This window comes from Metarhizium acridum, assembly GCF_019434415.1.
Source record: "Metarhizium acridum strain ARSEF 324 chromosome Unknown scaffold_1, whole genome shotgun sequence".
NCBI lineage: Eukaryota > Fungi > Ascomycota > Sordariomycetes > Hypocreales > Clavicipitaceae > Metarhizium > Metarhizium acridum.
In genome coordinates this window covers 4,447,362-4,471,521 of record NW_027094015.1, presented here as the reverse complement: position 1 = coordinate 4,471,521, position 24,160 = coordinate 4,447,362, and the positions used below count along the sequence as shown (strand labels likewise).

The window sequence follows — 24,160 nt, the reverse complement described above, 5'->3', positions numbered from 1 at the left end:
CGAGTGATGAGACGGCGCGATGGATGTTTAGATTGGGTCGCGATTCCCTTATGAGCGCCGTGGTCGAAGCGCCCGGTTCTCATGGTGTTGGGAAACATTTGCACGAGGTCGGTTCCGAGGCGTGCAGGTTTGCTTCTTCAGGGGCATCGACTCTACTCGCGTGTAAGAAATGCGTTGCTGGGCTTTCAAAGGTCTTGAAATCCTGCTATACCCTAGAGTTGGCAACGATCTCCTACTCCGTCCGAGACTTGGGTATTTCAAAGCTCTAGATGAGTGACTATTTAGATGGAGTGGATTACGAATTAGACATGTTTAGGGCGGATAAGTATATAGTGCTGAATGGGAGAGACCTACAGACATATTGTTGGTCGAAAATCTCAAGCCGGTACATACATGAGCCTGACTGGGCAGAGGACATACCGAGACCATGTGCCGCCTGTTATCGGCATGTGGTGAATGGTTCCTTGTGCTCCCCGACAGAAATGTGCAATCATGGCCATGGCGGCATTATTTTTGTTGGTCATGTTGACAACGGCATGCCAAGCAAGTTTGCGCTTGAAATATGCGTTGTAAACGAAGCGTTTGTTCATCTAAGAGGACCGCTCCGTAACAAGACGAAAGAATGTATTACTACACATGCCCCGGAAAAAAAATACAAGAAAGGACCGTTGTGACAACACTGCCAGAATGGCATTAACTAATGTACATCCGGAATCTATGCAATTCAACCATGAAACAAAAACGGCAGCCCGTCAACTATTCCGCCTACAGAATGACAGTCAGGGCTCCGACAATCATGGCAACGGCCATGATGGGAATGCGGAACCCAGAAGCACCAGCCGTCATGGGCGTTGAGGTCGTCTCGGGGCTGCATGTACTGCATGGCGTATCGCCGGGCTTGGACGTGGTGGTGATGGTGCCGTTAGTGCCGGGAACGGTGGGAACAGGCCCGGGCGCCGTGATGATGGCAGTGATGCTGGGCTGGGTCTCGGCGGCTGTCGTCTCAGCAGCGGGCCGGGTCTGAGCTGGAGGAGGAAGGACGCAGTTGTCACCGCAGCCGGGGACGGGGGTAGGCTTGTCGGCAGTCGGTTGAGGCTCGACGGTGACGGTGAAGACGGTCGTGACCACGTCGCCTGACCTGCATCCATTGTCGCCCTCGCGGCAGGTGTGCGTTCGGGTAATGGTGAAGGTGGCGGTAGACTCGGGGCAGAGGTAGGTAGTCGATGTGACGACCTCGGTGGTGACATGTCCCTTGTTGCACGACGCCTGTTCTGAGCATGAGGTGATGGCGTGCGTCTTGGTGGTAGTGAATACGGACGTGATGCTCGGCGCGGACGTGACGGTTGGCTGCACAGTAATGACAGTAGCGGGTGGTGGTGTTTTGGTCTCGGTGGTTTGAGGAGGTTTGGCAGATGGAGCTGTGTTGCCGGGGCACCAAGTTGTTACGCCCGTGATGGTTTCGGTCGTGACAGATCCTATGGGGCATCCGGTAACGTAGGGCGGGCAGGAAAGAATGGTGTGAACGCTTGTGGTGGTAAAGGTTGAAGTATGGGTGACGGGAACTGTGGTGTTTTGCTCGGTACCAGTCGGGAGAGGGTTGGACGTGGTGCTTGTTGACTTGGATGTGATGCTTATAGGCTTAGACGTGGTGCTTATAAGCTTTGACGTGGTGAGGACGGTATTGTCCTCGTGGCCGGTAGAAACGAGAGTAGAAGCCGTCGTGGGCTTGGCAGAGATGACGGTGCTGTTCCTAGTAGCGGGAATAGTAAGTGAAGCAGTGGAGCTGGAACTGGCCGTGGACTTTGCAGAAGGAATGACAGAGCTGTTATGAGCAGTGGGAATAGCAGCCGAAGAAGTTGTAGAATGAGTCGAGGTGGGAGAGACAACAGAGCTGGAGCTGGTCGTGTGTTTCGCAGAGCTAATCGTGCTGTTACCCGTGGGAATAGTAGCCAAAGTAGTTTTGGAATGAGTCGAGGTGGTCGTGGGCTCGGGTCTGCCGCAGTCACCCTCAACAGAGGGAACAGCATCAGGACCCGTACCGATAGCAACCAGCGAAGAACCGCAATCCTCATTGTTGGCAAGGTGGATGTCGCGGTTGTCCTGGTCGTAGACGGCATATGCGCCGCGCAAAAAGGTATCGCCAAGGACGGGGAACTCGTCATCGGGAGTGACGCCGAGGACACAAAGATTGTTCTCGGGCTGTTTCCAGATGAAGTCGTCGTAAGGAACAACAATCTCGGTCTTGCCAAATTTGAAGTTTACGGAGCCATTCTTGGAGCCAACATCGCAGGGGACGCGGTACAGACCAGATTTATCATCTTCGGGGGGAGCAGAGACACCGGGGAAGGCGTCCTTGATCTTGTTGAAGTGCCTGGTGGGCAGAGCAGAAACGGTGTAGCCGCTGTCGAGAAGAACGGGCTGACCATTGGCCTGGTCAAATATCACCGCCTTGGAGCCGTCCTCCTTGGTCACCGAGACGCCGTCGAGATAAATCCAGTAGCGTGTGAGCTTGTCGGGGGACTCGGTGGCGGGGATAATCGGTCGCTTCTCCAGGTGACCGGAGAACTTCTTGGTGTCGATACCACCAAACACGACGGAGCCTCGCTTGCTTGCAATGGAGCGGATATCGAGAGAAAAAGCGCGGCTCTTGATGAAACCCTGAGCCGCCAGGTTGTCCAGAACCAGCGGGTAATCGCTCTTCCAGCCCTTCAACTGAGGAGCAGCACCCAGGATACCAGCACTTAGCAAACTCACTATCAGTAGCAACACCAAACATCTGCTGGCTGATTTTGGCAGATCCAATCTGGACGTAGTCGTAGCCGTATTCGAGCTTGGCAAAGCCAGTCCCATATCGAATCTCATGAGTTGTGTTGGTATCGACAAAAGTCTGACTGCCATTGAAACGGCCAAGTTTATCACAGAAGCCGGGGTCTGTAGATTTGCTGCACACAGGGTTGATCCAGAGCTCGGCAGAACCAGTGTCGAAGTTGACTCTCACAGCTTGAGCAGGGGTGCCGACCTGCAGTTCAATGGAGTAAAAGAAGCCCGATTTCTCGGCATTGACGCCGATTTCGTTTTGACGTTTGGGCATTCTGTTCTTGGTTGGAGCACCAGCAGCGATGTCAAGCGGAAACCGAATCAGACCAGGCTCCTGTACCATTCGATTATCCACGGGGAATTCGGCCAAGGCCTGTGTCGCCAGGGGCAGAGCCGCAAGTGAAAAGAGAGAGGACAACATCATGACGGTTCCTGCGTTTAAGCAACCTCCTATTCGTACGCCGGCAGAAAAAAAGAGTGACCGGGTAACAACGTGTAGGTCTTATACACAAGGAATAAAAAGAAAGACTTCCACCTCCAAAACAAAACGAAGAAAACAACGGCTTGCAAGGAAAGAATGTATACGTTGAAGGAAAGAAAGTGGTTCAAGACCGCTAGGACAAGGGGAGGGGGGAGTAGGGAGAGAAAGAAAAAGAGCAACAGATGAAAAGGCGCAGAGGCTTCGCGAACGGAACATCACCGCGCATTCTTTCTATTTGCGGGTTCATTCTGAAAAGATGGGTTTGCGAGCTAACATCCCGATGAGGGAACTCTCCTGGTGAAATGCATACAGATTAGGAAAAGCGATCAACTGCATGGCATCCAAGGAAGCGGAAGACAGGGGTTCCAGAACTCGACGTACAAGGCGGCAACAAGAGCCCAATTACTCCGTACGCACGGCACCAATCCGCCGCTGGCGGACATGTTGCCAGACACAAGTAGACATGGAGAGCATCATCCCGCATGTGTGGAAATGAAGAGCGGCGTCGAAACGCACTGTTTGGTCCGAGTGGTGTAGGGTTTGCAGATTAGGCGCCAGCCATGTGGAGAGCCGTTGCCGACCGTAACCCGGAATTGTCTCTTTGGCGGACCGAAAGAGGCTCTCTCTGTGGAAGAGAACAATGGGCGCCAATTGAGACCATGTGTGTTTAAAATCTGCCCTGTTCTGCAGCATTCATCCTACCCCCAGAAGCTATTTGCCATCCCGTGGCCATCAATATACACACGAGGTGCGCACCCGTGGTCCCCCAAATGTCTGTACAGCCAAGCCAGGTCGTCGCGTCATGGCTTGACGGAAGACATGATCTCGAGATGACATCTTGTTTGTTCAGCTTCGAGAGTTGAGCCCCAGCAAGGTGTGGAGAGGACGGGGACAACTCAAGCTTAACAACGAAAGCCATTTGTTTCAGACTCGGCGAGCTAAATCACGGGCCCCGTCTTGGTTTGTTTCCTGTTCAGTTGAAAATCTTAACCACCACCAGATTCGTCAAGGAACCGGGTTGTGACGACGAACCAGCAATTCCCCATATCCCGTCCTGTCCTTCTCCAAAACCCAAGCCATGGCTAATTGCCATGGTCCCTCGCCGGTTTTGGGGTGGAGGGGAGGTCCGAAGAAAGCGATAATCTTGCACAGGGGCCTTTGATGTCAGTAGTCCGAGAATAGCGCGCACTTGGCGAATCCACTGCCTGTTCAAGCTGGGTCGGGCGTCGGCTCACCCAAAGGACAAGGATCTTCGTGTTGCCCCATGAGTTGGCCGCTCTTGATCGCGATCGACAGGGACGCCTTGCGAGAGTTGTGGGCGGCAAGCAAATCGGGTTGCCAGTCAAAGCGCAGGTTGTAAACAAAAAAGTGGGCCGGCCATTGGTTCCGGGACAGAAGAGGCAGGCCGATTGTGGGCACGGGGGCACGGGTTTAAACAAAGTCTGGTGCTTCCCGTCTTAAAATTAACGTTAAAGTTGGGTACGTTTGGACGCCTGTGTTTTGTTCTCAGTGGCTGCAATAGATGATGCTGATGCCGCCACAGGGAACTATTTCCGGGATACTTGGGGGGGATGTAGTGCGTAGTTTCGGTTTTAAATAGAACATGAGTGTGCACATGGAACATGCCACTGTCTTAATGCCTCTTGGGTCAAGCCAAGGAGCGCAGAATAGCAATCGCTTTGTCCATGTCTCGGGAAGCTCTATTTGCGGCAAATGGAAAACAATCCATGGGGGCAAATATTTGTGGGTACTTCAGGAGAGGTTGTGTGCCATGTGGGCGGTGGGCGGTGGGCGGTGGCGCGAACTACTTCAGGCGCACGTGCAACCTGGACCCCAGCATGGCTAGCATGGACCCATTCGCGATGAGTTTTTGGAAAGTCCGCCTTGTCAGTATTCCCAAAGCAAAGAGTCTTCTTTCACGCCATGAACACGCCGTAAAGAGGGAAGCTACATCGCAGCCTCTTGTAGAAACTAGGCCAGTGCTGGTGCCTGTTGACAAGCTCGCTCTTCAACATTCATTACGACCACTTTGTGATATGGCATTGACATGAGCATTGTGATGGGGATCATCATCATCTGCCTCGAAAAGCTTCCAATTCCATTGTGCATGTGGCTCGATAACAACCCTACATTCCAAAACGTAAGAAATCGCTCGGGGCTACTATGGTCTGCGCTGGTAGGAGTGGTAATTGCCTTCACCATGTAGCTTCTTGCACTGAATTGTCAAATAAGTGACTGTCGCCTATGGTTCTGGCAAAGACTTGGTCGCGGAGACCTAGACTGAAATTTTTGGGGCTGTTTCAAGTTGCAAACCACTTAGAGGGCAAGAATAATGGCATCATGTCGTTTAAATCATGCAGCAAGTCACTGCATTCACTTGATGATCGATGGAACCATCTCTAGACGGACTGCACAATAGTATTCGGACGCAAAAGACCGAGTAATTGAATGCATCCAGAGCCTGCGACAGCAATAAGGAAATGGATGGAGAAACAGAGTTTATTATCGTGTCAGGTTATGCCCGGAACACTTCCGAGATCGCTTATCCGAATGCTCCGCGCCCCGCGTGATAGTGGGGCCACATGCGGACGACTGGCCCGAGACTCCCGGAATTGAACGGCCCAAAGGTCCCCGCTATCGGGGTTTGCGGGTTGAGGCCAAGTTGGACAAAACCCTATGCAATGTGCCAATATTTGAATGGCTTTTCAATGGCTTTTCAATCGTATCAGACGCATCATCGCTTTTCCCCTCTAGACTAGAAACTGTCACCCGATATCATTGTACCGAGTGTGCCCACAAGCAGCACAGAAGAGGCTCTTATTAAAACGGCGCTTCAATGTCTTTTCTCTTGTTAGCTCCTGGGATCCAAATAGCTGCTTATCACTTGATACTTTTGTCGACTGCACATGACTCAGAGCACTGGTTCAAGTATCTGACTTTTGAGCTTGATGCTTTACCGAATAAGGACAGCCATCATCCAGGGATCCAGACATCAGTGCAGCATCAATGGCAAAATGGTTATTTAGGTCTTTACACCTTGCAGTATGATCAGCAGTCGCTCCTGGGCCCAAATCGCATGCTCGTTGCGAACAGCTTTTATGGATCGCCGTCTCATTCACCAGCCTCATAGCTTCACGCTGCATCACTTGTGGGAAAGATGAGCTGACTGTCGCTAGTTCATCACGCACCCTGTAAAGCTTTTTGATCGCGAATATCCGGAAAGAGGAGAGGCTGAATGGGTGGCGGCGGTACTTCACTTTGTCGTGGCGTTTACCGAGTTTCCAACCTCGCGAGTTTGCTGCAGTGTGGATTGTTAGTCTCTCGATGAGGCTTCAAGTTTGGATGTCGAGTTGGTCTCGCAGCTGTTAACTATATATAGAAGGAAGTATCCATTGGGAGATTGTGCCTTTAGGCAAGTCGCCATCGTTTGTTTCCACAAGGCATCTCCTTCAGTCAAAGACCCGTTGACCTAGTCATCATGATTTACGAATCGGCAGCAGCCAGAATCTGCAATGGCCGACGATGCGGCAACCCATGTTCCTAGCACACAGCACGCGTGGTTCTTAATGACAGCCAATACAAAATGAACGCTCTTGATTCTCCACCTTCAACAATGTATGGTTGGTTTTCTATAAAATACTACGCCACCCCTTGCACGTTGGAGAAGTTGACGGCAAGAGGTAGAATCATCCGAAGGCTGGGAGCCTGTGGGCCAAGCAATCATCACAACCGTTACATTAGTTACCGTGTGTGTACCTAGCTGAGCTGTGTAGGTCAGTAGCTCCATCCAACACAGGTTGCTCTAGTCCTTGCGGCATCCTGCTTGGGATATGTTCTTCTCAAGTGGATGTGCCTGCAATTTATTACAAAACGAGCATCGTTCATGATGCTAAATGTGGCTTTGATGCCCAGGTGGTCGGTAACCCAAGCCTTCCCGAAGCCGAGGGCGAGCAATTCATCCTTCTGCCTCTCCTGGCCTTGGACAACGTCGACGTCGGCACCGAACCTCTCGAGGCTTTGCAACTTAATACCGCGGCCGCAAAAGTACGCGCTTGTCCATCCGTGAACAGCCAAAGCGATCGCGCAAGGCCGGCGCCGCCTGCTGACCCCAGGTGAAGCCGTCCTCGCCGCCCTCCTGGCCACCGAGCTCGAGCTAGGCATCCTTGAGGTCGTTGTTTGAGTGGAGGGTGGCGTCGAAAGGCTGGATGGCGTTGAAGTCGCCGGCGATGATGGCACCCGCTAGTTCCTCATCCAGGTGCGGGTACGTTGCGGCCATATGGAACCTCTCTTGGGCCCATTGCTTTTGGCTGATGTTGACGAGGTCGGAGGGATGGCATTCTTGAAGGTTGGTGGCAACGGCCGTTGTGGACGCGAGCTGTTTGGTGACTTCCTCGAGGTGAGCCAATGAAGCACTCATTCGTGCTTCGGCGAATGGCAGCATGAAGCCAATGTTCCAGCTGTACAGAGCCAGCGTGGTGACGGCGGAAAACTGGGCTTGGTGGTTGGCTGGAGATGTCGTTGACTTGATCATGGGCTGCCAGACTTCGCTGTCCGAGTCCCATGTGTAGTAAGAAGATGGGAACATGGGAAGATGAGAAGACAAGGCAATCGATGATTGCAGTACCAGGCTAGAACTAACAGACCTAGGAGGGGCAGCGTTGACTACCAAACCTCTCAAATCAACTGAGACGGCCCGGACTGCGAAAGATCAGGGCCACATTGAAATGTGAATGCGGTAATGCCCGGAGCAGGAGTTGTGGCTCACTCGGCGTGAATGTCAAGTCGAGTTCAATGTTCCCCCAAACCCCACAGACTATAGTAAGCAGAGAGCCGTGGTTGAGGTGAATGTGGTTGACATGTTGCCTCGATAATCATTGAAGGCGCAAAGAGTGCTTTATGTTTTTCCTTTCTTTCCTTCCTTTTTTCTTTTTGCTATCGGGTATGCAAGTCGTTAACCAGACCCCGATGCCCATCCAGTACATCCCGCTGGCATATCATCCACAGAGGAAAAAAGGCCAGGCACATGTATTACACCAAGTTGAACCATGTACACACATGCAAAACGAGACAGTATGAAAAGTTAAACAGAGTATAATATCCCTACACATCACAAGATAAATTTCATCTAAGCACTCAAGGTCTAAGCAGTAGTTGAAAATGACGTAGCGCCCTCAGTTATCTTTCTTTTTTTTTAAAATGAAAAAATGACACGCTTTTGTACAAGAGAGACTCCCGGTATCTGGTAATGCGTACCAGGCATCTGACAAAATGACGAGGCCAAAGTGCTAAAAACATCAAGAGAAAGAGTGACGTCTCGGAATCGACAAAGTAAAAAAGACACATACAATCGAAGCCCTTTTCCGGGGTTGGCACAGAGCAATAAGCCCCCGAGGTCATGCGCCTAGCGACTCAACCTCTATATTCAAACAAGACACAAGATCCCCTTCCGTGGCATCTTTCAACACTCTAGCAACATTATCGTCTCTAACCCTCAAGCGAATCTTGCAGGGGTGACCGGCCCGAAAGGCCATCGTATTCCTTCAGGTCAACAGGGTGTCCAGGCTCAGCTTCCATGGTGAAAGACCACAGGATGCGCGAGATGGCCAGGAAGATCTCGCGCTCGGCGACCAAGATAGCTGGGCAGATACGCCGCCCAGCACCAAACATCCAGTGGTCGCGCTGGTCGGCGTCGCTCAATTTCGAGCTCTGTGCAGACGAAAGGCTGTCGTTGACGTAGTGATCGGGCTGTCGCAGACATTAGAATAAAGCGGTATTGCAGCATGGGGATTCAGAATATGCAGCACAACGTTTTCCCACATACATTAAACTGCTCCGGTTCCGGAAAACGACCCTCGTCGTGGTGTATAGTCCATGTGTTTAGGACCAGAACCGTGTCCTTTGGGATCAACTGTCCGTTGTAAACAAAGTCCTCGGAAGCCACGTGCGGAGTTCCCAGCTAAAAGGGATTATAGCATCGCTCGACTTCTTTAATAATGGCCCGACAGTACGGGAGGTTCTTTTCATCCTCGGCCTCGGGCAGACGATCTCTTCCGACAACACGGTCCAACTCGTCTTGGGCGCGGCGCTGGATTTCCGGGTACGACGGCATGAGTGCTTGGAACCACTGCGTGATAGATGCCGTCTGCCGAGTGTTAATTCATGTGTCAACTCCAATTCCAAGTACGTGGGTTGGATAAAATAACAAGAAGTCATCGTACACTCTCCACACCACCAATCATAAAGGCCGAGGCCATCATGACCATGTCCAAATCATCCAGCTCTTCTTCCTCGCGCATGGTAAGCAGGGCTGTAGCGAGACAATCCGGAGCCTCCTGTCCGCGGCTCCAACGCCGATGGATGCTTTCAATCATGTCCCCGTACGTCTTGACCAGGTGGTGTAACTTTTGGCTACGAGAACGAAATTAGGACGGGAAATGTTCTAGTAGGGGCAGGAAATTGATGAGATTAGACAAGGGACCTGTAACATTCCTACAAGAGGACAAGTGAGAATCACATTGTTGTGTTTTTGAGTCGACATGACTTGACTTACATGAACTCGCGGGCAAGTCGCAGTGCCGTCGACACGAGCGGATCTTGCACCGAAGCTGTCCTTGCACCAAACACGATTGTCAACATATCATTGAGGGAGCACCGGCCAGCAAATGGCTGGGGATTGACGAGAGAGCAGCCACCATGACTTGCTTCCAGGAGGCAGTTGGCCATGTCAGTAGCCTCTCTGTCAAAGGCAGAACTGAACTTGTCAACCGCCTTCTGGTGCAGCCAGGCACTTGCGATACGACGGTGTTTCCGCCTATGTATTCAACCATGCTTTCCGTCAGTCTTGTTTTCCTTTCCGTCGGAGATCAGAGGACTAAGCGCTGTGGTCTACCACATATCGTTGTACGGCGTGACCGTGATTCCCCGCCCGGCAAACACACATTGGCTCTTGATGTACATGTCTTTGCGCGAGGAGCAGATTGCGCCCCTTGTCACCATGAGATCTTTGGCAACATCTGGACTGGAAATCACGACAACAAGTTGTTGACCAAGCCAGACAGAGTATAAGTCACCGAATCGCTTAGCCCATTTGTCGAGGGTAAGTTCAGGATAGTGAGTCAGAAACGGAAAGGATCCTGTGTAGCAAGTATTGTCAGTCCTGGCCTTCATCTTCATCGATCCAAGGCAGGCTCAATGTGAATGTCTCACCGACAAATGGGAAACCGGTTGGTCCTTTGGGGATCTTGTAAAGGGAATCCTTGCTTGGATAGTTCCGGAGCAGAAAGTGGGACAACGAATACAGAATACAAGAGATGAAGAAGCCGGTTAGTATAGTAGTCCCACATGAAGATCCAGCACAATCACTCTCCTGCGTTGTGTTGACTGTCGAAGAAACTGACAAGTTTTCGCAATGGGCCATATTTGCACTACGCAGCAAGAGATAACGGTCATTAATGCTTGCGAATTGATCCTTTTCATTTAATAAATGCTTGAGTCTCAAAGTCTTGGGGCACAGTACGTCACTGGCCGTTTCTATTCGTGACTCCAGCGAGACCAGGAGAGCCTCACCGGTCTCACGGTACAGGGGGCCGGTCTTTTGTCTCAAGACTCACATCCCGGAGCCTCAAAATCTTACGCAAGGCTTCTCTATCCGCCCGGTGTTGTTGTACCGCGTCGGACCCCAACTCAAATTTTGGCTGCTCCATCTCGACCACTGTTTGACTGTTGGGACAGCGTCAGTTGCAATTTAGCCGACATTTTTCACCATGTTGTTACAGTTGAGCAGGGTTCGTTTAGTCTCTACGAAGCGACAAATACAACCACGTCGAGTTTGTCCAATCTGCCGGAAGTGACAGTTTGACAGTAGAGAATTTTCGCTGTAGAGATGAGATACTGTCTGACAGGCTTTCGCATTTATGAACGTATGATGCTGTATGTGAGTACCCTCTGTCATGTAGGCGTGATATATTGGTGCTCGATGAGGCGTTTGATGTTCTGAAGCCACCCAGATACGTGCCGAGATGTCGAGACACCGTTCTTTTTTCTTTTTGTTGCCTCTCGGCGAGGCCGCTCAGACTGAAATTATTAACGAAATGGAAGGCGTAGGCTGGACAACAGTTATCTTTAGCCGGTCGGGAAATTCTCGTATCCTTTTCGGTCAAGCCACCAGCTGCCGTGCGACGTCAGCTTGCGGCGGAATAGGGCCCTATTGGCATAATGTGACTCAGTTTAACAATTAATGACATGGTTGATTGAGTTGCTACTTGTCCGAGTAAGCATTTGGATCGCGAGCCCGTAGCCTGGTCGCCTTTTGTTTCTCGGTGACCGCGCCCTTTCGCCTCGTTGTTGAGCACCGCCGTGATATCGGTTCACCTCATTCTTGACACGCTGGCTATGATTCTACAAATCTATGCATGGGTGCTCCGTATTCATGTCAAGAATTTGGCGTAAATGACAGGAATAACATCTGTGGCAGGACTCCTTGCGTTGGTTCACTATGTATCTGGGTTATGTAACTTATGTTAAACAGTTCTTAGCTTGCCTGATTGAGCGTACCAAAACTGAAATGGCCCATAGACTCGGACATCATTATCAACCTGGCCATCCCAAATGGGGCTGAATTCTCAGACCATATATTCCTCCGACCCCCATTCCTCATGGGGCTTGTTCTCAGACTAAGCAAAATCGTGGTTAGCATTAGGAGTAATGAATCAGGCAACAAGGTTCTCGAGAAGCAAACGAATAGCTTTACGGAGATTTCATCAAAGTCCTCGAGCAAAGATACGAACGTGGCTTTGGGCTACGAGATGCGTGTGATGGCTCGTGGGAAGTAAAAGTCTCCGGTCAATAGCTTTACGAGGACCAGTTATTTTATTATTTAAGCAAGATATATTCGGGAGCGTACGTTATCGCCATATTTCCAACGTAGTAGAGGTTACATTAGGGTTAGGAAAACATTGCCATAGTTCAGGTATCCTTTAAACTTGGCTTCTTCATCTGCCGCCTCCAATGCACTGTTTCTTCGCGCCTTCACCTTCAACATTGTAATCAGCCCTTCAAACATTCCTCCACTATGAGTGCTGTGGCTCATCAGGGCCTACAGTCGGTCAGGATAAGACTGCAGCAAAGCGCAAAAAAAAAACCTCGGTGGTATAGCTGTTGTTTTCGGCCGGCGGCATTAGCCTCAACTTGGAGCACGAAAATTATACGGCTACGGCAGTAATCCGCCCAGCTTCCGCTGGGGGACAGCGCCATGGATAGTCCATCACTACTGTATATCGAGATAATTCTAGCAAATCTGACAATGTGCTTGACACGATGGAAAGCGTCAGGTACGTTTTCCCTCCGAGCCGGATTCGAGGTGCAAAGGGTCCAAATTCAGATGTCATATTAATTAACAACCTTTCCATACAGCAAGTACGCAAGACATCAGTTTGCCGGTCCTGCCGACTTCTCCAACTCGTCGAGAATGGGCTTCTCGAGTGACTCGGGCTTGGTAGTACTAGCCCAGCGACCCTTGACCTTGCCATCGCGACCAACTAGGAACTTCTCGAAATTCCACTTGATGCGCTTGAGGCCCATCAAACCGGGTTTCTCGGCCTTGAGCCACTCGTACAAGTCGCTGGCCTTGTCGCCATTGACATCAATCTTCTGCATGATGGGGAAGCTGACGCCATAGTTGACGAGGCAAAACTTCTGAATCTCATCATTGGTGCCGGGCTCCTGGCCACCAAACTGGTTGCAGGGGAAGCCAAGGATGGTGAAGTCATCAGGGTACTTGTCCTTGATGGACTTGTAAATCTTTTCGAGGCCTTCGTACTGAGGAGTGAAGCCGCACTTGGAGGCGGTATTGACGATGAGGACGACCTTGCCCTTGTAGTCAGCGAGAGGGACCTCCTGGCCGCGCTCTACACAGTGAAACTATGGTTAGCAAATGGCAAGGTTGGTGCGGCATCTTGGACTCGGATAGATGGACAAACTGTCGAGCGGCTTGAAGTCGTAGAAGCTAGTTGCAGAAGCCATAATTGAGAATGCGCGAGGCGTCTGGTGAATTACGAGAGACGGTTGCGCAGCGGACTGTGGTGCCAGCGGTCGAGAGATGCTGCAGACGGGATAGCTGGGAGCAGTGATGGACAATGGCGAACGAGGCCGGATTGCGAGGGAGGTTCGAGCAATCGAGTGGAGTTGAGGTGCGCGATGACAAATGGGCCGATTCATCTAGACAGCATGGGACGAGGGCGAACCAGAGACAGGAGGGGAGGCACAAGGCTACTTTTGTCGACTGGATTGATGATGGTGGGGAAACGATCCCATGCGCTTTGATACTTTGAAGTTACAAATTGGCAGACTTTTTTTTTTCCTTTTTTTCGGTTGATGAGCGTAACAAACAAAAGCCTCGGCAGCTCCCGTTCCGAGAGAAATGGAGCGGGTCTAGGTTGGCTCCAGGCTGTGACGTTGATTGTCTGAATAGTCGAGGTACCTGACATCCATCTCTCATCCCCCTCAGTACGGCGAGTTGGCGGCGGCGGGGCGATGCAAGCTCGATCCTGGGGACTCGGGGACTGATTGTTCCGCAAGCCGACTTCAGATTGTGCGGAAGAATGGTGGTCTGCAACAAAGGATAACATTGGAGGATAGCCCCGTATTGTTCGGGGCTTTTCCCTACTGGCATAAGGGGTTGTGGGCTGATGATTGGATGCGCTTGCACTTGGATTGCGCCATTACTCCGGGACCTGTGCACCTGTGACAATGCGTACATAAGTAATCTCTGATGCACGTTGATGTTACAGATAGCATGGAGTAATGCATGCCAACGCTAAACGTCTCAACGTCTCTCCGACGCCAGGTTAACCTTGAGTAACTCTTCAGAACTGCGTTGCTCGAGTCGCTTTGAAGAGGGACAATAGAAGCCATCGGAGACGCAAACCCCCGCCCCCGCTTGCGTCATAGGCACATAACACATGTGCACGAACAGTCAAGGGTAGACGTGGCTTAGCATCGTCGATGATTGATAACCGTTCACGCCAGGCTCCGCCAATCGATCGATCCACCACCACCTGCCAGACATCTGCCGTGCCGAGCGGTTAACGTCCTTGTGCAGTGTCCAAGTCCCAGATCACACCCAACGTTGCTTGAGAACTACATCCATGGACGGCAAGCGCAATATAGTCATTATCGGTACGTGATACACGCGACACACATCCATCACCGCCACCGCAGTGGCAGCCGCAACCGCAGCCGCCCGTCCGTTAATGAACGACTCTGACAAGCATCCTAGGCGGAGGCATAATTGGCTGCACAACAGCCTATTACCTCACTCGCCATCCAAAGTTTAACCCGGCTATACATACAGTAACTCTTCTCGAAGCTGGCCCGTCGCTTGCATGCGGCGCTTCTGGCAAAGCTGGTGGTTTGCTAGCGCTGTGGGCATATCCTGCCTGCATAGTGCCTCTTTCCTATAAGCTACACGCAGAGTTGGCTGCTGAGCACAACGGCGCGCAAAAATGGGGCTATCGAAAGCTACAGTGCGGGAGCTTTGAGGCGGTCGTCTCACGGAAGAAGCTCAACAAGCCCAACAAGCCCCAACTCTCCACAGATGGGGAGAAGCGATGGGAAAAGCTACCAAAGCAAGACGAGGCGGCACAAGAGTTGTTGGAAGAGGGGATACTGCCCAAAGCTCTCGATTGGGTGGATCGAGACCTGGTGACGAGCTGGGCTGAGATGGGCGGCCCGGGAACCACAGAGACGTCCCAAGTTCACCCGTTTCACTTTACCACCACGATTGGCGAATTAGCGAAACAGGCTGGTGTTGAGATTCGGACGGATGTAAAGGTGACCAGAGTTGTAACGTCAAAAACCGCCGTGGAAAGGGTTGAATACCTGGATAGAAGCACTGGGAAGATGCGGGACATTAGAGATGCAACTGATATTGTGGTCACTGCCGGCCCATGGACAGGACGATTATTGCCGCGAGCGAAAGTGGAAGGCTTGCGAGCACATAGTGTCGTTTATGACGCGGAGGTGTCACCGTTTGCCGTCTTCACCGATATCCAGCTGCCCAGTGACTTTGTACCAGAGCACCGGGCGAAACTGGGACAACAGAGGATGCACAAGAGCCATGTTGATCCCGAAATTTATGCTCGTCCCTTTGGCGAGGCGTACGCCTGCGGTAACCCCCCCCCCCCCCCCCCCCCAACGGAACACTGTATGCCGGTAGATCAAGGAAACTGACTCGTGGCATAGGTGAAGGGGATACAACCACCCCGCTGCCAGACACGGTCGACCAAGTCGAATGTGACGAGGCCCGGTGCGACGATATTACGTCGTATATTAGTACATTCAGCCCAGTTCTTGCTGTGGCACCCATCAAAGCCAAGCAATCATGTTATCTTCCGCGACATATGCGCTTCGGGCAAGAGAGTGGTCCGCTCATAGGGCAGACGACGGTACCAGGATTGTGGGTGGCTGCGGGCCATACATGCTGGGGGATCCAGAATGGTCCTGCAACAGGAAAATTGATGTCCGAGTATTTATTTGACGGAGTCGCCAAAAGTGCAAACATTGATAAGCTGGATCCGAGAAAGTTCAAGGTGTAGTGGACGAAACCGAATGAAAGTCGAAGATATGCATTCGTAATCGCCGGCCCGTCTAAATTGGATGCTCATGGCAGTACCACGCTTTTCCCGTACACGCATCCAACATTCCTCTGACTGTTCTAGAGGTTCTGTATATCCAAACCGCTCTTTTGTGCTCGTATCCTCCCGAGTCAATGTTTCGAGGCCCCCTTTTCCCTTTTCGCATTTTCATTTCTTTCGTTTTTGCTACAACCCTCACATAACATGTTGATATAACCCCAACCCTGGGATCGCCAAGCTCGAGGCACTAGCAAGCCGTGGCCAAACCCCCCCCCCCCCCCCCCCCGCCACCCCCCCGCCACCCACTTTTGCTTCCACGGCCTTATCGATAGGGTGCCGTTCAGAAATTTTGGCAGGAAACTTGCAAACCTCTCCCGTCGTAACCACCCATCTTTCCGTACCAAATCCTCAAAATCCAAGCCGCCACCATGGGCCGCGAACTCCAAAAAAAGAAGCGCCGCTCGAACCGCCAACCTGTCAAACAATCAAACAGGACCAAAAAAATCCTCAACCCCCGCGGCAACAACATCATTGCCAAAAACTGGTACCGTCTTTCCCCCCCCTCCCCCATCCACGGCCCGTCTCCCCCATCGCTTTGGCTCAAGCTGCTAACCGGCTATATTAGGGACAAGAAGGAAACGCTCGCCCAAAACTATCGCCGCCTCGGGCTCGTTGCGCGGCTCAAAGCTCCCACCGGCGGCGTGGAAAAGAAACTGAGCGCCACTACGACGGGGATATCGAAAGATGACCCGTTCGCAATAACATCCGTGGGAAAGGCCATTGTTTCCGAGGCAAAGGTGGAGCGGGACGCGGACGGCAAAATTATTCGAGTTTTGGGAACGACCAGGTCAAATCCTTTGAATGACCCGCTGAACAATCTTGACTCGGACTCGGAGGACGGCGGCGGCGAGGAATGGGGTGGCATTGCGGAGAGGGAGGCCGAGGAGGAGGGCACGACAGATGTGGTGAGGAGTTTGATCGAGGAGTCGCATAATCCTGCGCCCAAGGCGGCGAGATACCAAAGTGAGGGGGAGAGGGAGTGGTTGGAGAAGCTGGTTAAGAAGCATGGGGATGATTATGGGGCGATGGCAAGAGACACCAAGTTGAATCCGATGCAGCAGACAGCTAGGGATATTGGGCGGAGGATCAAGAAGATGGGGGGTGGATGAACCAGATACCGAGGGTTTCGGTTATGATGGGGTGCACGACACAAAGGCGTTTGGAGTATAAAATTTCACAATATATTTTGATATGCTATAGCAAATACATTTCATCCAAATACACTTCCTTTGTTATCCAGTTAGCCAGTCTATATACATCCCGTCTAGGGGTATCATCTCATCGCCGCCAGCAGCTGCAAGCTACAGACCACGATGGCTCCGTCAGAACGCCAATTTCATTAGGTACCCAAATCTTAGGATCCTCCACACAAGCCCTTGCCTACAAAACCAATTGCCCTACTGCTCATCAAGTACTGCAAAATGCCAAAGTCTACAACAAAACGTCTATATGTATCTCTGTTATGCTTGACCGCTGGTCATCTTCAAAACTACCGGTCCACACGGTCGTAGTTACCGGCAGGAAATTTCACAGGCTCATCGTTATAACTGACCTCCGAGCCACCGTAGGCGTGATCGGCAGGAGGCATGCTAGCACCACCAGAACTATACTCAGTGTCCTGGTTGAACAGCTCATGTCTACGAGGAGGAACGGCACCGTATCGATCAGGATCTTCAATATCTTGGCTGTAGGGATTTGCGTGGCCGTAGCGTCCAGGCTCGGAGTAGCCATTATTCTCATGGTCATCCATGTTGACTCGCTCGTAGGCTTCCTCATCGTGGGGTGCCATTGAGAAAGCCGCCTTGTCGGGGTCAATGTTGTTGTCGCCGCCACGGAGCTTTCGGTTATCATAGCCAGGAAGGCTGCCGTGGAATTTCCAGTACGTGAGCGTATAGGCGCTGACGAAGGTGGTAGCACCAAACAGAAGGCTGTTGAAGAAAGAGACTTAGCCGAGTGCCATGGAGTGTACCGGGAACACAAAACCTACCAGACAAATACTCCCAGAGCAACAACACCCTTGCTCACATTGCACACTTGCCCGCAGAGGCCCGACGTGTTGTATGCCGCCTGCGTAGCAAAAGCCGACAACCAAACGATTGTGAAGACGACGTCAACCGCTAGCATGGCATGAGGCTCGGCGAACTTTCGAGTGCGTGCGAATCGGGGCGTCATGATAAGATAGAGCCACGCGGGGATTGACAGAAAGAACTGTGCAATGTCAGTCAATGGTCTCTTGTGGCCCACGCTTGGTAGTGTCCGTCATCACCATACCACTCCAAATGTCCATCCATTGTTGCCCACAACCTTGGCATCCTTTCCTGTAAAAACAGCAATCCCCATGCACCACCCGACAAGTCCCAAGAGAATCTGAGCACAGTGCAAGCCTAGCTTGATACGAGGAACTAGATCCGGGTCGAATTCGAGACCCATGGTTATTGGGTTTATGGGTTGCGGGTGCTGTGGTGTTTACTTGGGGGAAGGCGTCAATGCTTTGTCTGATTAGATGTGTTAGGCCTGCGACGGCGTAAACGTATGAAACAGATGAAGATGTCCAACGTTAAAAAGCAAACGAACGCAAGAAGCGTAATTCGCAATTCGCAAAATTGCGGCAAGCTGCGCCAGTCGAAGTCGTAACAGAAAGTCGTCGTCACCTTGTCGCCCACGTCAACCAGTATTCTGCTGCTGTGGAGAGAAGTGGATCTGCAAAAGCCGGAGCAACCAGGTCTGGGCTGAGGCTGAGCGGGCGGGCGGGTTCGAGGGTCGCAAGAACTATCCAAGGGCACTGTAGGGGGCTTGGCGTCATGCACATGGAATCAATGATTCTCAGGTCTCGCCATGAAAGGCGAAAAAGATGTGTTGAAGAAGACAAAAAAGAGAGCCAACGGAGAAAAGGAGATGCTGCATGTAGGCAGACCCGCACGGTGCAACAACTGCAGAAAGGAAGCACTTGAGGCATTGGGAAGCGCCTGCCTGGTACTTCGGGGCTGAGGTCAAGGTCCAGCCAGTCATGCTGCTTCCATCTTGTGCTCCGTTCATTTCGCCAGTCAACAATCAAACCTCTGCGGCACAGCGTCTTGGGCCGTCTGGCTTGCGCCGCCGAGCATCAGCTGCAGCCACTAGATTCTCACACAATGACAGCTATTGTCCACAATTCCCACTCGTAATTGCCATTTATAGGACGAACGAACTGAGAGCCAGTAACATTCAAATCCGGGTTGGCGCCTGATCTGACGCTGTGGCAACGGCGAGACCCATCGACATGCAAAGGGCTGCACGGAACCGCAACGAACCATCCAGCTGTCGCTCACCCAACTTGGGGAGTGAGGCATCCATCCTTGACGATGGGTGCCGGAGAGTTGACAGCTTGACGACTTGACGGCGTTAATGCGCAATAGGCAAACTGCGCCATCAGTCCGGGGCCCTAAGGCGGACTGTCTCGCATTTTTGTGTTGCATTGTTGATGGCGAGGCCGCAGTGAGGCGGTTGGAGTGGGATGCTAGTTTCTTAATTTTTTTTTTTTTTTTTTGGGGCGGGGAGGGGGGGACGCATCTTTATGATGACGACCACAATATATGCCGAGGATATGACAGGAGGCCCGTAGAAACTTATGGTCCATAATGTGATGGAATGGCCCGTCGCAAACAGACATGACTTCTCGGAACGAACTTGGTCACGCTAGACAGGTAAGTATCATCCACACTGCTTGTAGCTTCAATTCCTAGTTCTTCTGGCAATGAGCAGGTTACTTATTCTGCTTCGCAACCATACCGGTTGATAGTCCTTTGACTCTGTTGAATGGATCATGACACTTGACGCCTTTACCACCGAGTCCAGAGAATATGCCACACAACTACCCTGAACCTGATACTGTCAGATGCCGTATTACAATACCATTACATGTCCCGTCATTGGCGGCCAGCAGGAACCCGCTAACTAGTTAGTTGCCGCAACCCTTGTATTCAGCTATGCACACAAGTCAGATGCCCAGACGTCGGTAGTCAGGTTGACGGACACCCACTTGAGTATTCATTAGATGGTGATCCTAGACTTGGTAGATTACGAGATGGCCTATGAAAAGACGACATCCCCAAAGTTTGAAAGAAAAACAAATCTGTCAACGAGGCCACGATGTTGACCAAGTACGGATATGTGGTTGGCAGGGCTATCCTATCTCTGAGGATCTTCCCACGATGGCAGCACCAGGAGCAGCAAGACCCCGTGGCCGACTCCACATTGGAAAGTTGCTCTGTACGAGATTGCGCTCACAATTGCTATGTTTGGGCTAGTAATGATAGGGGCGTAGGGGATAGAGACGAGGTCATTGGAGATTAAAGGGACTATTGCTGGATAACCTAGATATTGCCGGAACTCATCTCTAGCCAGCGAGCGCTACTAACATCCAAGTGTCTTGTTATGAGACTGACTACCAGCTAAGTCCCATTGGTACACAAGCATTTTCTAGTTTTCCATTCACTGTCCTTCTTTATCTTCCCCAGAAGGGTTCATGCTATGTATAATGCTGGTCGGACGGTCTGGCCCAAAGACCAGAAGACCAGGCCGTGACCACTTCGATGACTGGATTATTACTCTTGTTCGTCCATAGCCTGATTGCAAAGGCTATCAGCAATGTCATTTTCCTCTCTCGGGATCCATATATAGTCCACGTCTCCCTCCTCCTTCAATTCATCGTCAAGAAGAGAAGCCTCCTGAATAAAATCCTTGTTCGCAACCTCGTTTCCCGCAGCATTCCTCCATCCATTTCGGGACCACTTGTAAATCCAGGTTGTCATACAGTTAATCGCATACCTGGAATCCGAATAGATCTTGACATCAAGATATGGATTTGACTCTAGCTCTCTATACTTTTCCAGGGCCTTCTCCAGTGCCATGATAATAGCAGTGATTTCGGCCCGCTGGTTTGTGGGTGTAAGAAATATGGGCAAGTGTCTTGTCCAACACTGGTGTTTCCCACTTCTTTTCTTGAAAGCGACGGCAGCTGCACCTATTGCTCCCCATTGTCCGTTGCCTCTACAGCCACCGTCGACATAGATTTCCATGATGTAAACCATGTTTAGCGAGTCGGGTAGCGTCGAGGGTATTCAATGGTTCGGTTATCCGGTATGCAACGCACATACATATGTGTGTGGATACGTGACTCTGTGTACTAACCCTGTTAGTATCATGCCCATTATATGTGTGTTTGATGAGAATTACCTGGGAAGGCTTAGTCTATTTGTGCGGCACTGAATATGCTGGATTAGAACATATGTGATCGAATGTTCCTTCTTGTCTGTCCTCTTGTTTCGCGCGCCGCGTGACACGCGCCCCTGTATGCACTTAACCGGTACAGTGCGAAGTTATGCAAATCCTGTTATGCGACACAAGTTACCGAGTTGGACATCGACCACATGTTACAAAGGTGATATGATCATTCCAAGTTTATTGTAACAGAGAAGAAAAGGAAGGGCAGAAAAACATTTAAGGGTTAAATTAGACAGCACATTAGTTACAAGACTCACTACCACTTTCAAGGCTGGCGGGCTGAGTCACAGTGCAGAACAGTCTGATCAAATCCCTTGCTCAGTTTGCGATACTGTCGCAACTGCTCAATGCCATATGGTCCCTTTTTTACTGTGCGCATGAAAATCTTTACCAGGCCAGTTTTTTGAGATCGTAAGCGAGAGTCAAAATTGCTTGATGTTCATGAATAAACAGATTATATAAGAACAGGCCACAATGTTCCACGGGCATCATGTTGGAGTATGCACTAGACTGAGCGACCACCTTGCATGCGCTACCGGCTGAGTGTATGCTGACGATTCATCACGAGCGAGCAAGATAGTTTTAGGTAGTGAATTATTCCAAAGTTAATTTATGGAAATCTATAAGTTGACGCTTCGCAAAAGATTGCACTGTCCTGTTCATGCTCGCGTTATACAAGCACAAGCTGTTCGTTGATGTACCCTCCCCCCGAGATACCTGGGAACATATCTATCGTCTATCTAATGTTGAGTGAAGTGTATGATGCCTCATCAAAGAAACGCAAATTAAACCCGCAATAGCCAGCACAAACATGGTAAGCCAAACGCCTCTAAATGCTTCCATGAACGAATCAATCACCCCGTTGTACCAGCCATCGGGCAGATGCCTTAGTTGGTCCAGATCGTCTCTGATACGACGAATTTCATCAGCGGCGTCGGGTTGATCACCAAAACGGTCCCAAAGACGGTTCTTGAGGATGTTTTGATAGACAGCGGAACCAATGGTGATCCCAACGGTGCCACCAAGACTTCTGGCCAAGTCTATTGAACTTATTAGCAACGGGTAACTCGACGAAGCACTTGGCGCGAAACCTACAAGTCGCAGAAGTAACAACAGCTTGTTGCGAGTGGTCCACAGCCGCAATACAAGCGAGCAAGGTCGTTGTGAGCATAGCACCATAGCCGCCTCCAACGAGGAAGAAGGCAGAGCTGCTAAGCCAGACAGACGCATCGCGGCCCATAAGCGTCAGCAGCACGATACCGGTACTTACCAAGGCCATGCTGGCGATACCGAGCGTGACGAACCGCCCCGTGCGCTTCATAATATAGCCGGATAGAACCGATGAGATCGACACACCAATAGGTGAGGGCAAAATTCTTAAACCAGCATCCGTGGCTGATTCCCCCAACACCTGCAAGTACATTGGCAGATAGAAGATGAGAGTAAGGACCACCATTGTGCCAAGCAGGTTGGTAAAGCATGCTGCCAACACGGTCCGAGTCATCAGCAGCCTAACAGGAATGATGGGCTGGCGGGCACGACTCTCCCACCACAAGAAAGCAATAAATGCCACCATGGACAATGGAATGGTTGTCAACGGCAGCGGGTGCGTCCAGGGGACCTGGTTCCCTCCCGAGTTCAACCCCAGAAGCAGCAGGATAAGAAACGATGAAGTCAAGAAGACGCCGAGAAAGTCGATTCGCGCCAAGTACGACTTGTCAGATTGCTTGGGCGGCACGGTGACCAAGAAGTGGACGGCCACGGCGGACAATAATACCGGCGGGACTTGGATCAGGAACGCAAGTCGCCATCCAAGCTTGGTGTGATCATTGATCAAGCCGCCGAAAACACCGCCCAGCATGGCGCCCGAGCCATAGCAAATGTTACCAATGCCCTGGACAACGCCTCTTTTGCGCAGCGGGATCAGGTCGGACCCTAGAAAGGTGGAAATGCTCATGAGGCCGCCGCCGCCGATGCCAGCAACGACACGACCCAGTATCATGGCCTTTTCGTCCCGAGCCAGCCCGCAGATCAAGTTTCCCAGTGCAAAGAAGACGTTGCTGAAGACGAGACCTGGGCCACGGCCGAAAATATCCGTCAGCCGGCCGGATATGGGCTGGCAAGCAGCGTTGGAGATGAGATACGCCGTCGCAAGCCATGACATGAGGCTCAGCGACCTGAACTCACTGGCAATGGGCGCAGACAAGGTGGCAATAATGGTAGAGTCGATGGCACCAAGAAACACGCCGACCCAAGTGGTGCCCATGATGAGCGCCAGCCTACCAAATGACTCCTCCTTCGCCAGGACGGTCTGCTCCTCCTCTTGATTGCCAGGGACGCCAGAATCATTTTGATAGGGGACCTCGGTGATGGGCGCATCAGCACGGTCATTCTCGTCGTCATTCGGCTTGAGCAACGGCGTGCGCTCGGTGCTGCCAGCATGAGCGGCCTCTTCGTCCGGACGGCTTGAACCGCCGCCGCGGGTCCCAGCCATGATTGCTATCGCTTACTGCGTCAAACGGCAGATCAGCGCACAGCCGACGAGCTACGATGACTTGGGGATGGAATGGAGGATGAGAGACAGGAGGGATGTCTGCAGTTTTGCGGATTATATCGCAGCTCCCCTACAAACTACAGTGGGTCGTAGGTAATTCCGTGTAGAGTCGATATGACACAATTTTGAACCAATGCTCTAGTTATCTAGGGACCGAAACTAAGGGCTTTCGGCCAATTAACTTCTTGTAGGTGCGGCCACTGGCGGGACCAGACGGGTTAGTTCCGGCCAACTCCAATCAGATCAATTGATGCTTGCCGACGCCTGAAGACGCACATTTTACTTGGGCCATTATCTCTTATTTTTCTTACGTGGCAAAGAGACCAGCACATTCTATTCGGGTGTTGAGGGGCG

General features: G+C 51.4%; 9 protein-coding genes across 9 annotated transcripts; 2 read left to right on the top strand and 7 right to left on the bottom strand.

The window, feature by feature from the left end:
- Nucleotides 1-217: 217 nt before the first annotated feature.
- Nucleotides 218-3,871, bottom strand: J3458_001389 (uncharacterized protein). The gene is made up of 2 exons (XM_066116701.1): nt 3,680-3,871; nt 218-3,592 (listed from the first exon to the last, which is right to left on the bottom strand). The coding sequence occupies exon 2, from the start codon at nt 2,896-2,898 to the stop codon at nt 766-768; it is 2,133 nt and encodes a 710-aa protein (XP_065978587.1). The 5' UTR covers nt 2,899-3,592; nt 3,680-3,871; the 3' UTR covers nt 218-765.
- A 3,580-nt stretch (nt 3,872-7,451) lies between these two features.
- Nucleotides 7,452-7,883, bottom strand: J3458_001388 (uncharacterized protein; the record flags this gene model as incomplete). The annotated part of the gene is made up of 1 exon (XM_007810256.1): nt 7,452-7,883. One exon carries the CDS (start codon nt 7,881-7,883, stop codon nt 7,452-7,454), a length of 432 nt encoding a protein of 143 aa, XP_007808447.1.
- An 899-nt stretch (nt 7,884-8,782) lies between these two features.
- Nucleotides 8,783-10,021, bottom strand: J3458_001387 (uncharacterized protein; the record flags this gene model as incomplete). The annotated part of the gene is made up of 5 exons (XM_066116700.1): nt 8,783-9,043; nt 9,120-9,206; nt 9,282-9,440; nt 9,517-9,706; nt 9,849-10,021. 5 exons carry the CDS (start codon nt 10,019-10,021, stop codon nt 8,783-8,785), a joined length of 870 nt encoding a protein of 289 aa, XP_065978586.1.
- A 2,136-nt stretch (nt 10,022-12,157) lies between these two features.
- GPX2 (Glutathione peroxidase 2) lies at nt 12,158-13,890 on the bottom strand. Its single transcript, XM_007810258.2, has 2 exons — nt 13,276-13,890; nt 12,158-13,203 (listed from the first exon to the last, which is right to left on the bottom strand). The coding sequence occupies exons 1-2, from the start codon at nt 13,511-13,513 to the stop codon at nt 12,725-12,727; spliced, it is 717 nt and encodes a 238-aa protein (XP_007808449.1). The 5' UTR covers nt 13,514-13,890; the 3' UTR covers nt 12,158-12,724.
- A 187-nt stretch (nt 13,891-14,077) lies between these two features.
- Nucleotides 14,078-16,201, top strand: J3458_001385 (uncharacterized protein). The gene is made up of 3 exons (XM_007810259.2): nt 14,078-14,473; nt 14,574-15,464; nt 15,539-16,201. The coding sequence occupies exons 1-3, from the start codon at nt 14,443-14,445 to the stop codon at nt 15,889-15,891; spliced, it is 1,275 nt and encodes a 424-aa protein (XP_007808450.2). The 5' UTR covers nt 14,078-14,442; the 3' UTR covers nt 15,892-16,201.
- A 21-nt stretch (nt 16,202-16,222) lies between these two features.
- Nucleotides 16,223-17,204, top strand: nop16 (Nop16p). The gene is made up of 2 exons (XM_066116699.1): nt 16,223-16,474; nt 16,556-17,204. The coding sequence occupies exons 1-2, from the start codon at nt 16,359-16,361 to the stop codon at nt 17,097-17,099; spliced, it is 660 nt and encodes a 219-aa protein (XP_065978585.1). The 5' UTR covers nt 16,223-16,358; the 3' UTR covers nt 17,100-17,204.
- A 275-nt stretch (nt 17,205-17,479) lies between these two features.
- On the bottom strand, nt 17,480-18,420 carry J3458_001383 (uncharacterized protein; the record flags this gene model as incomplete). The annotated part of the gene is made up of 3 exons (XM_007810261.1): nt 17,480-17,918; nt 17,978-18,198; nt 18,262-18,420. 3 exons carry the CDS (start codon nt 18,418-18,420, stop codon nt 17,480-17,482), a joined length of 819 nt encoding a protein of 272 aa, XP_007808452.1.
- Nucleotides 18,421-20,573: 2,153 nt separating this feature from the next.
- J3458_001382 (uncharacterized protein) lies at nt 20,574-21,059 on the bottom strand (the record flags this gene model as incomplete). Its single annotated transcript, XM_066116698.1, has 1 exon — nt 20,574-21,059. The coding sequence occupies one exon, from the start codon at nt 21,057-21,059 to the stop codon at nt 20,574-20,576; it is 486 nt and encodes a 161-aa protein (XP_065978584.1).
- A 775-nt stretch (nt 21,060-21,834) lies between these two features.
- On the bottom strand, nt 21,835-23,884 carry J3458_001381 (uncharacterized protein). The gene is made up of 2 exons (XM_007810262.2): nt 22,348-23,884; nt 21,835-22,292 (listed from the first exon to the last, which is right to left on the bottom strand). The coding sequence occupies exons 1-2, from the start codon at nt 23,744-23,746 to the stop codon at nt 21,982-21,984; spliced, it is 1,710 nt and encodes a 569-aa protein (XP_007808453.1). The 5' UTR covers nt 23,747-23,884; the 3' UTR covers nt 21,835-21,981.
- Between the last annotated feature and the right edge of the window lie 276 nt (nt 23,885-24,160).